The sequence below is a fragment of the Mustela nigripes genome, chromosome 4 (assembly GCF_022355385.1).
Source record: "Mustela nigripes isolate SB6536 chromosome 4, MUSNIG.SB6536, whole genome shotgun sequence".
In the NCBI taxonomy this organism is placed as follows: Eukaryota; Metazoa; Chordata; class Mammalia; order Carnivora; family Mustelidae; genus Mustela; species Mustela nigripes.
The window spans coordinates 147,074,737-147,086,372 of record NC_081560.1 but is presented as its reverse complement, the minus strand read 5'-3'; the positions used below and the strand labels follow the sequence as shown (position 1 = coordinate 147,086,372).

Sequence of the window (11,636 nt, the reverse complement as noted above, 5' to 3'; positions counted from 1 at the left end):
GGAAAACTTGTATCTATATTTCCAGAAAATATATTTGATACCATTGTACGCTATAGGGACAGCAATCATATACATCCATAGTTTAACCTTTACTTCTAAGAGATAATCTAGCAGAGATTTTATTCCAGGGTCTAGTAAATTCTCCAACCCAAGGATTTCTGCTTACCTAAGAAAAGGAAAGAACTGAAAAAAAACCCTTGTGTTATCTAAACATTGTCAGTTTGACTGGTCTGTAAATGATTTGATTTCACTGGCATTAACTTTAATTTTTTCAAATTAAGCAAAAATAAAGCTAACAAAATAATTAACCCCCTAAATTTAATATACATACACATCATATATGTGTGTGTGTGTGTGTGTGTGTGTATGCTTAGATATGTATACATGTGTATGTGTGTGGAGTCACAGTAGGAAACAGGTAGTTATAAGAAAACAAAATGGATCTTAAGGAATGAATTTCTTCCTTTACCCTCACTATTTCTTTAAAAGGGAAAGAAAAAATAAAAAAGGACGAGATAAAGCTTATTTAAAGGCATCATTCCCCACAACATTCTATTCTCAATTTTAGATGCTTCCCGCCCAGAAACATTGTGCTGATCTTTCCTGGATGAAGACTGAATTTCTGAAGACTAAGGTATAAACACAGTAGAGATATGCTATCATCAAATACACTGTACTGAATCTATACAATCGAATAATAATAAAAAAGTATTCTTTATATATAAAATGTTTCCCGGATACCAAAAGATCAAATAAAAATCCCACCCCTCTTGCTGTGTTCCCAAGTATAGTATATACTCGTTTCGGAAATGGTTCACAGCACTTGTCTCAGGGCAATATTTTCTGGCTTACAGGGCTGGGATCAAAGGAACCAGCATCTCCCCTCACTTAGGGAGCCATGGTTTCCTATAGCACCATAGAGCAGATGGGTGTGCGTCACTGCCTCATACATCAAGCGTATTCTGGTGGAGACCTGGTTATTGACAGCCTTCGCCATGGTCGCCAGAGGCCTCACTTACATTTTAACTGTCATTCAACCTGGAAGCCAATGGGCATTCTCTCAAAGTCAGCTTGGTTCTACTTTTCTCTTTTTGGTAGGTCTGATATCTTCTTATCATCAAAAGAGATTGTGAAGTCTTAAAACCAGCACTTTTCCTCCTCCAGAAGTCCTTGCTATTGCTACTTAGAAATGATGTGAAATATTGAAGATGTGATAAATTTAGAAATTTTTAGATCATAGCAAGGTAGATATTGGATTAGAGTATAAAACATAGAGCATTTAATAAGGTACATGGGAAAACCAGAAAGAAAATTTGGATGCCAATTCTCCAACATCATTTCTATTTTGCAGTAGCATAAAATTTGTCATACACTTTGAACAACAGTGTTCCATGGCCACTTAGAATAATATATGCCTTGTATATAAAAAAACTAATTAGAAAATGATTCAGAGTAAAAAACTCATGAGTGACATTCATTCTTCAGTAAATGACTAATATGCAACTTACTTAGTTACAAATCTCCAAATATCTATTCCCATAATAAAGACAAGGAAAATGAAACAAAATCAAAGGTGTCTTGTAGAAATAAGCACCTCTCTGTTAGGCACATGAGCTTGAAGGACAAGGTACCAATGTCTCTGGGGTTTGCCATGTTAGATCAACTTTGAAAGTCTTGACACTAGGAACGCTTGTCAGCTGGTGCCCAAACATGTGCCTTTTGAGCTTGGGCCCTTTTCAGAGGAGAGCTTCATATTCCAAAATGAGAAAAATGGCCACTGAAATAACCGTTAATATTTTTTTCTTTAAGGAATATTTTGTCTTGATTATCAATTAGGAAGTGCATACTGTATCTCTAAACTTTACATCAGACTGCCAGTGGGTGCATCTGATATTAAGGCTCTTCATGACGCACCAGAGTGTTTATAATCACAGAATATATTGTTCTACCTTAAGAAAAAAACAAAGTGGGGATTGGATTAGTACTTGTTTGATGGATAATATTTAATCTTTTCAGTGTGAATTATGTATTAAAGTAATTGCTATGAGTCACCTAATTATCACCTCCTAATTAGGTGAAATCTGTACGAATCTTTTAGGTATGCCACAGATAACTTTTTGATGAAAAACCCAAGAAACAAGGTCGACTTCAACAGATCTGTGAGGTCTTCCAGGTAATGTTGGATAATACTGATAAATTTCAACACAGTAACATATTGGATATGCAAGTCACGGGGGTCATAGATCCTTGTCCCAAAGATACAATATTTTTAAGTGGGAGCCTAGATGGTTTAGACATTATAAGTTTGTGATAATCTTTTAAGAGTCTAACAATAGTACCTCTACATTCAAAATAATGTAAGTATAATAGGACAATTAATGAATACCAAAAGCCTTTTGTTAAGTAGAAAATGCATTTCTACCGAAGTGTTTTCAACATCTGAGACCTTAAGTTCCACTGAACAGTGCTGGTAAGAACACAGTGTTTGCCTTCCTCTGCGTGACATTATGTCTACTAAAGAATGTCCTCAAAGAGCAATTTGTAATATATTTTTAACAGAAAAAAACTTAACCTCAGTAAGAATTGTATATTAAATATTTGATTCAGAAATAGTTAAATTTTCTTCCATTGTAATGTGAATCTTCCACAAGGAAATTTTAACCAAAGTCTTCCCAGACTGCAGTAAAAGAAATCTTTTATATACTTTCAAATACTGTGCCTTTTTATTTAAAACAGTGTAAACATAACAACTCAACACCACCAATAATTGGAAAAAGACTAGTTATGTGAACACTAATTTCCTTGAATGCCCCATGAAAATAAGGGTAAATAAAACAGACAAATCTTCAGGAGAAGTTTCAGTTCACCTTAGCAGTGGTAAAAATATTGCTTTATTCCAAATGAACATACAACACAATTTACTGTTCTTTTGGGGGCTTCCTGTGAACTGAAAAGTCTGGGCTTTGTGATTTCAACAATTTATTCTTTCCATATTAACCACAGAAGCCAATGTCTTGGTCCACAAATAGTAGACTTGCTACAAAATAAATAGTAATGAGGATGACGAGAAAGCAAAGGGTAACTGTCAATTTGATAATTGGCTTGTGTAAATCATTTAAGTATGCATAATTCAAAATAAACACACATCCTCAACTCGCCTTGTGGTACTGATATCATTAATGAGCCAATAGTTATTCCTCTCAAAAGTATTCACACCAGAAAATGATCTTGACGTTGTCAAGAGTTTTATAGGATCCCGCCATGCAAGTGACCTTGATTTAAGAACTTACGAACTGAACTTGATACTTAATGGATAAATTTAAAGTGAACAGATCTGAGAGGGAAATTTTTTTTCTGAATAATAAATTCCCTGATGTTTCAGAACAAATTTTAGCAAGCTTAATATGCACACACATGCACACACATACACACAATGAACACATGTGCATACAGCATACCTGTGCTCGAGTGAGCAAACCCATACCCACACACGGGTGTGCGCACGCATGCGCACACACACATACACACACAGGCACACACGCACACACACTGAGAAAGGCTCCTTTGGAGCCCCTACACAATCTCAAAGAAAAACACTTCTACTCGCATGATTTTAGTAACACGACATTGTGAATTTTCTCATCTCTTTTTCTATAATAATTTCCTTCACACCTCCCTCTGAGATTCTGTGCCTTCAAATTTCAGAGGGAGCGGCACGTCAAGAGTAGCTAAGATTGCCCCAGATTACGCCTTCTATCTCCCGCCCTCCCTCTTCCAGAGTCTTTGTGCCATTCTTCAAAAATGAAAGAGAAAACACTACATTGGTTGACATGACATAACCTGTGAGGAGGCTGTCGAGTGAAGAGAAATTTAGGGGTTGGGACCTGCAAGCCAAATGCAAGGGCCACCTGCTCATTGGCACGTCCGCCCTCAGGATACAGCTTGTCTCTTTGAAACCGGGGAACTGCCAGTGCTTTTTTTATGAGGACACTGGTGCGGTGGGGCTGAGGGTCTGAATCACCCACATCTACTAAGAGCCAAAAGAGGCCCCGGTGTTGGGACTAACTGAAAACGTATTCACAATTCTACCCAAAGCTTTAGTTGTAAGCTTTATCCCTCCTGAAACGTTTCTTTCCCTTTAAAAAAATATTTTGTTAAAAAACAGTATGATATGAGGGCGATAGACTATTTGGTTTCTTCTAAGTAGATGCTCTTAAATTAATGCATATAAATAATTTGTATTTAATTTCCTCTCTTTTCCTGTTGAGCAAAGCATAGAACACACCGATTCCTCCAGCTCCAGTCACTTGGTCAACGCGGAGTCTCTTTGTATTTCATTTCTTAAGACAAACTGTGCCTCTCGTTCTGATTTGGCCGTGGGACTCAGGGGGAGAAAGGCTGTGTTTTCACTTGCACTGTCCTCGGTTTCTACACTGGCCAGTTCGTAGTCCTCTGACCGCCTGGCGTCGCTCAGAATTCGGATCTGCTCCTGGACAGTTTCTAGCAATATTTTCACTTCTTGTTGTTCTGCTATAAGACAATCGCTGACTGGAATACTCACATTGACAATGTCAGCAGAGTAGGAGTTTTTGTACCATTTGATGCTTTTGACTTCAGAAATCCCTGGCATTTGCATGCAGGTGTCTTCTAGACCCACTGAAGGGATGATGGGCACGGAACTGGCCCGCGCGGATGAATATCCCATCAGGTCCTTTTGATCCAAGCTATTAAAATAGGAATTTGTCTCTCTTGAAGGCAGTTGCATATTTATGGATGCATTTTGTTGGGTTTTTAAACCACTGGAGGAATACCTGAAAGAGAAACGCGGTGTTACATATCCTGCTTTCCGCCGTGCTTCCTTAGAGCAATATTCAGTCAACAAAGCACTTCCACATGCACCATCTCACTGAATTCTCACAGCAACCCCATGAGACGGATAATATGCTCCCAGTTAAACAGAGAAGTAAACTGAAGCTCAGAGAGGTGAAGTGACTTGCCCAAGGTCACACAGAAAAATAAGTGACAGACTGAGACTCAAACCCAGATCTTCTTACTTGAAGTCCAGGGATCTTTCAACACACCACAGCTGTATAGGCAGGTGGGGTATAGTCTTCCTGACCTCTATCCTAGAATACAAAGTAAATGGGGATTGAGCAGGTAAGTGTGGCCTTTCCATAGTGACAAACAGGAAACCCATAACGGCATTACTCCACTCCATCCATGTGACCACCCTCTCAGCCCGGGTTTAGTCTGTAGACTCGCGGCCACACTAGCTGGGGGCGATCAGGAAGCCCGGCCTGGAAGCATCATTGTACTATCGTCCTGCGTGTTTCTGTTTCACATTGAGTTTAGGGGACCCAGGTCCAATTATCATTGGCTCTCAACTCTGTAGAAACTGCCTCACCTCCAGACAGCTGAGCCTACAAATGGGAATGGAGGCATACATTTGCTTTCTGGGGATGAGTGTGAAGTGAGGTCCATTGAGCCTCTACCAATATAGCAACTTTCCTCACATGGTTTCTGGAGCCAAGTAAGGTACTTCACTGGTGCACGGCAGTAGCTTGTCAAGAATGCCAACATGCCATTCCAAGTCATTTGAATATGCCAGGAACTGGCTAGCCCTCTTATTGCCTGTTCAGAGCTGGTGAATTTTCCTGTGCCAGAGAGTGGGGCAGGTATGTTGTGGATTCACAGAAATGTGGCTTGGGATCCTGAACAGTAATCTCTATTCTCTGTTATTTGTCTTTAACTTAAATGTGAAATGAAACGTTAACATTTAAGCATAATCTAAATATAGCCACCCTCCATATAATAGGTCTTATTCCCCTTGTCTTGCATTACGATGTAAATAACAATCATGTTTATAAATGGAAAGAATAATTGCAGGGAAGTGTCTTGCATACTAAATAGAAGTCTTTATAGCAAGGATGCAATCAGAGCAATTTAGGGGTCTGTCTTTCCACCACACGGGGAGAAAAGACGAGGATCCAGTGGAGGTGTCTCTGTAGCTCCATTCTCTCTTACTGTGCCTAGTACAGAGTTGGCAATCAATAAATCCTGATCAAGGGGATGCATGAATACAGGAACGAATTTTCAAGGTAAATGCTCCCTTTATATCCCAGTTAATGTCCATTTCAAACATAATAACAGCTGACATTTGCAAAATGTTTTTTAAAAGCATGCTCAAGTCTAATTACGTCATTTAATTTTTTAGAAACCTGTGGCTTATTTATTATTATTACCATGCAATGGGTAAATAAGCTAGATTAAGGGGCACTCACTATCTGAGCTTAGTGATTTAAGAAGAAAAGTCATCAAATTATATATCAAATTATACCTTTGGTAGGCAGCAGAGGAACAAGTTAATCCCGAATTGTCTGATTGTAACTCTTCTTATTAAAGCCATAAATGAGTGGGCATCCCAAGGTGCAATAGAATACCTTTTTAGAGATGTATAATATTTTTTACAATTATATTCTAATTGTATGGTCATGTAAAGGGAAATTCCCTGGGCAATCATATGCCTTTCACTTAAGTGTTAATCTGGTTGAAAATCTGACCCGGTAGTTTCTGATCACTGACTTAATTTCAACAAGAAAAAAGGGGACAGATGTCATCCTGCTAGCATCGCTAATAAGCATGAGGATAGAGGATGTTTGCTTATCACATTCACCAATGGCACAGAGCCAAGAAATATAATTGGGATAAAACTGTATTCCACATAGATACCTTCTGGGTGTATCAGTGGGTAGAATCTAACAGGTTGAAATGTGATGATGACAGGTGCAAATTCTTAGAACAGCATCTAAACATGCCTTGTAAAACTGTTGGGTAAAAGCATAAATCTCTCAGAGGACTTAGTAAATTGCAGCCTCCTGACCACATTGGCACGACAATGTAGTAATCAAAGGTAATTCAAACCAAACTTGGGGAAGTCTTCATATTGATGGAGTTGGGTGAGAAAGAGGAATGCCACTTAGCTTAGGAGTCACCTTGCAAGGCAGGTATGGGACATGTGGCTGGCAGTAACTGAAATCTAGAACGTCCATCACGTGGAGAGGACTTTGAACAATTAGAACTCTCCGAAAATGTAATTTTTGTTTTCTGTCACTTAATGGCATTAAGTCCCAAGGCCATTACAAGTTCTGCTGGCTTGGACAAATGGCAGCCCCACTTACATGTTTTCATTAATTAAAACATGGGAATACTGATCTAGGGGGACTCCTCTGGTGACTGACTGGAGTCATGCCTCTCCAGTATTCAGCCAGAGTCCTCTCTTCCTTCTCAGAGTTGCTACGAGGGTCCCAGCCAGCACTGGTATTCGAGTAGAAGCTATATACTATTCTCCAGAAGTTCAAGCGGGAGCTAAATTTCTAATATGGCTCTAGATTAGAAGACACTTCAGAGTTCTGTGTTCCTCAAGAGCCACTAACTCTTCCACAAGCTTGATCCATACGCTGTCATGCCTTGACTACAAAATACCAGTTTGAACTGCCCTTCCCCTGATCCCTCACCAAAGAAAGTGCAAGTGTGTCTCATTTGTCACTAGGGGAGTCAAAGCATCCTTCTAAAGAGGAGAAATTCCAAGTTAGTCACTTGATTTGGTTCCCAGGCATTCAGGGGTCCAGCCAAGGAGTTTGTGTCTCTGCACAGGCCTCCAAGCCTCCGTTCCTGGTATTTGTGGCATTGAAATCAACTGACTAAATTGAAGAGAGCCATTTTCCCCTCCGAAGCCATACACTTAGCTGTTTCCCTTACATATCATCATCCATGAATGTGATTTTCTTCATATTTCTTTCCTGATTTAGTGGTTCATTTAGTCAGAAAGGCCAGTATTCAATCTCAGTCCTTTTACATGGCATATGCCACCTCAAGTTAGCCATTGCAACTCTGCCATCCTTAGTGTGTTCATTTTATAAATTCCTAAAGGATCACTTACACCTGTACAGTTGCTAGATAAATGAGATGGGTATTCAGTACGTTTGGATCCCTTCTGCTTTGAAGGTAGCCATCTAGTTCTGTGATTCCATTTCTTTCTGGCTAGCATATGAATACATAAGTTTGATTTGCCTGACAAAACCTAGTTCAGAGCTCTGTGAGCCATTGCCATGGTTGTCCCAGGTCCCTCAGTCAGGGGGAAAAGCTCCTGAAGAATCTCCTCTCCATCTCATTCCTTCATCAAGAGCTCTCTAAGATATGTGCCGGGTTCAAGCTGGGCTACCGTAAGTGCCAAGGAAAGAAGCCATATACACCAGGAGCCTAACTAGCAGAGCGCGCCCACACCCCAGATAAACAAGCAGCAGATGGCTGATAGCTCTTGTAAATTCATTCACTCCCCCTCCGGGTTAGGGCCAGATTTGAAGAGGGCCTTTAGCTGTGAAATTCTATTACCAATCCCATTTCCAGTCCGGAGAGACGGTCAGTCCCCCAGGAGTGGAAAATAGCTGTTTTCAAGAACTGAGAATGAGATTGCTCCTTGAGATTCATTGTGCTGAGCACACAGTGACTTAGAGTCACCATTTATCAACATTGGGTGCATATCACACACAGGAAAATACACGTGGCCAGCCAGCTGGAGAGAATATTCCAAACCCAATGATGATTGAACCAAAACAAAACTACCACTATGCAGACAATAAGTGTAAGTCTCCCAGGAGGTAAAAGACAAAACAGTGCCTGAACATTCATGGAAATCTCTGAGCCTCTGAATATTTGTTTATGTAGGGTTCAAGCCTATATGCCTGGCAAGGGCTCCGAGCATCCTTATACCTGGGACCTATGGGATGATAGCCCATATCGGCACCCAGTGAAAAGAAAGACAGTACGGGCTGGTTCTCTAACCATCTACAAAATCTCTGAACTTGATTTCCCCTCACCCCATATATGTGTTCCCAAGTAACAGACATTATTAGTGATTTAAGAATCACTATCTGAGCTTAGTGATTTAAGAAGAAAAGTCATGATGAAACAAGATTAATTATAATTAGGGGCTAAGTGGAAGCCCCTTTTCTAGATCTAAGGCAAAGAGAAATGCAAACTGCTTCTTGACTTGCATTATACGTTTTGGACAACTTGGCTCTTATGTTGAATTTGCAAACTGTCACCCTAGGTCTATCCCGAAGGTATACACAGTTCATTTGGGATTGCTTCAAAATTACAAATGTCTTTCTGAAGAAATCTGTTGCTGGGTTTTGTCAGGGCGTGGCTATATGCATATCTTGCCAGAAACAAAAGGAAAAGGTAAGGCTCTGTGATGTATGTCTCCTACCTGCTTTGGCTCTCAGTTTGATACAGTCTGGAAAGATTCATCCAGGCCAAAGCAGAATAAAAGCCGGGCCTGCCTTACCCAAAGTGATAAAAACCAAATTCAACAAGAACCTGGCTTGACTAAGGGAGTTGATTCCTGATATTTCTGGAATAAACCCTGATTGCATTGCTCTTGAAATTAATAGCTCTCTAATAGTTCCTTGACAATAAGTGCCAGACCTACTCTGCTTACTATGCGTCAGGTACAAGCCCTTTTATACATGTAATTTTTAAAAATCTGCCCCAAAACCCTGAGGAAGCTGGTATTATTTTGCCGATTCTGTACATGAGAAAACTTAAGTTCATAAGATAAAATTTTTTTCAAAGATGCGATTTAAACTCCAGTCAGTTTAAGGAAGGGCTACCATGTTTGGGAGATTTATGCCAATTAGGTAAACTGGGGCTAAAATTCATCCTATTCTACTCACCATGCCGTGAGCCCTGTGAGGGTCTGCATCCACTCGTAAGAAAGGGCACCTTTTGCAGCCCTGGTGTGCAAAGCCCATCTTTCCACACCTATACCACAAATGAACCTAGACATCTGAGTTCAGCAAATTGTACTTTGACAATATGCTGTCTACACTGACGGAGACAGTTTCAAGAACACTCTGGACAGAAGTAGACACTACATATAAATACATTACAGGTTACTGTTGAGGGTAGTGCCCACAATATTGATTAGAGAATTGAGTAATTGTTTTTCAAACTTAAGAATGAAGGAACACATTAGTCCTCCTAAGAAATCTCTCTTTTTCTTTTAAATCAAAGATGCATCCCCAGTTGTTTTAGCAACTATATAATATACTGCCTAGATAACTATACACTGAGCTTGCTCCCTAGTTTTATTTTTCTGTCTCACATTTCCCTAATATCTATTTTCATTGTACCTATTCTTTTTAGTTTATCTTTTGTGGAACAAAGATCGAAGTGAGCATAAATAGACTATTAATGACAAAAATCAATGAAGAAAACCCTAAGGAACATAATAACTCAATGTAAAGTTTGAGCATTCATGACACCCTCCCTAAATTCCATTGTTTTTAAGACCTACCCTTGACAAGGTATCGTATCCTGGTCTGGGATCCTTGAGTCCTCAAGTTGCTGATATGCTGGTCCCACGATGCCGCCCAGCCTACTTCTGGGTGAGGGGGGTGTTCTCCTGAAGGCATTCCTATGGAGCATACCACTCCTTTGCCCTGGGCTGCAGCAAGAGGAGAGATTCCTGCTGGGATGAAAGGAAACGAACAGATTGATCCTAGCAAGAACCTTATATATGGCTGCTCAAACTTCTCAAATGCTGCTCTTCACTCCAGACACTCACAGTTCTAGATTAGGCTCTCCAACCATGACTGCTAGCTAGGAGGAGACCAGAAGTTGTTGAATCCATTAACCCTTGCAGGAACAAAGTGAAGTTCTCACATTTCTGGCTTTCTAGTTTGCAGCACAGTGGACCAAAACAATCTCAGCTTTCCAGCCAAAGATAAGAGGTGGGCTTAAGGAATTCTCAAGCTCCTGATTCTCAGCTACCCTCATTATCCAGGATATAGTGGCTATCTAATAAAAATAAAAATGGCTTTGTTACTAGATACTGACAAAAACCAAACACAGGAACTCTGAAGGGATTCACGGGGAAAAGTTCACCGTGTTAGTTGTAGAATAAATAAGCCTCCTTTGAGTTGGCATTCTCTCCCTAACATATGTGCTAAATTCCCAGTTCACGACCTCAAATTTTCATCAATCTTGAGAAACGAAATTGTTTTCTTTTGAATTTGCTTTTAATAAACATCTGATTATATGTTTTCCTTGACTCATACATCCAAATACCCAAATAACCTTATGTGTTTAGATGCCATCACAGGCAAAAGGCATACGTGGGATGTATCTTAGGTGAGATTGAGATTCCTACATAGATCATGCTAACCAAAAGAGCTGGGCTTTTTATAAAAATCAGTTGCTGATTTGACTTGTTACCCATTCCATGTCCATTTCCATCTCCACCTCACTGAATGTACCCTGCAGCCATGAGGACTGGTAAGAACTCTGTTCCTATGTAGACAGTCCATGCGATGCCAGTTTATGTGGTCAGACTTGTTCTGCGGTGTTCAGATAACAAGTGAAGTTAGAATCTTTTGCTATAGCTTCATTTTACCCTAAAAATACCAATAAAGCCATATAGAGAAGGATGGAAACCATTTTCAAAATTTCAGCAAACTTACCAAGTTCTAAAAGGACCAGTCTCCCAAAGTAATTTAACCCATGTCACTATATTATCTGGACTTCTGGAACTTTCCCTCGTGGCAACACTAGTGTTATTTCTACTTAGTAGTTAC

The 11,636-nt window shown here is 39.8% G+C and overlaps 1 protein-coding gene across 5 annotated transcripts in view; it reads right to left on the bottom strand.

Annotated features, from left to right (window-relative positions):
• Positions 1-2,707: 2,707 nt before the first annotated feature.
• Positions 2,708-11,636, bottom strand: part of NRG3 (neuregulin 3) — a 1,046,954-nt gene continuing 1,038,025 nt past the window's right edge. For 2 of the 5 annotated variants that reach the window (XM_059395856.1, XM_059395858.1), the window contains exons 8-9: positions 10,358-10,531; positions 2,708-4,811 (exon numbers count right to left, since the gene is read on the bottom strand). In XM_059395856.1, coding sequence (XP_059251839.1) covers positions 4,304-4,811; positions 10,358-10,531 — 682 coding nt within the window. In that variant the 3' untranslated portion in view covers positions 2,708-4,303. Of the gene's footprint in view, positions 4,812-5,054; positions 5,127-10,357; positions 10,532-11,636 lie in introns of all 5 variants that reach the window. The other 3 variants (XM_059395857.1, XM_059395859.1, XM_059395860.1) reach the window with 2 other exon arrangements.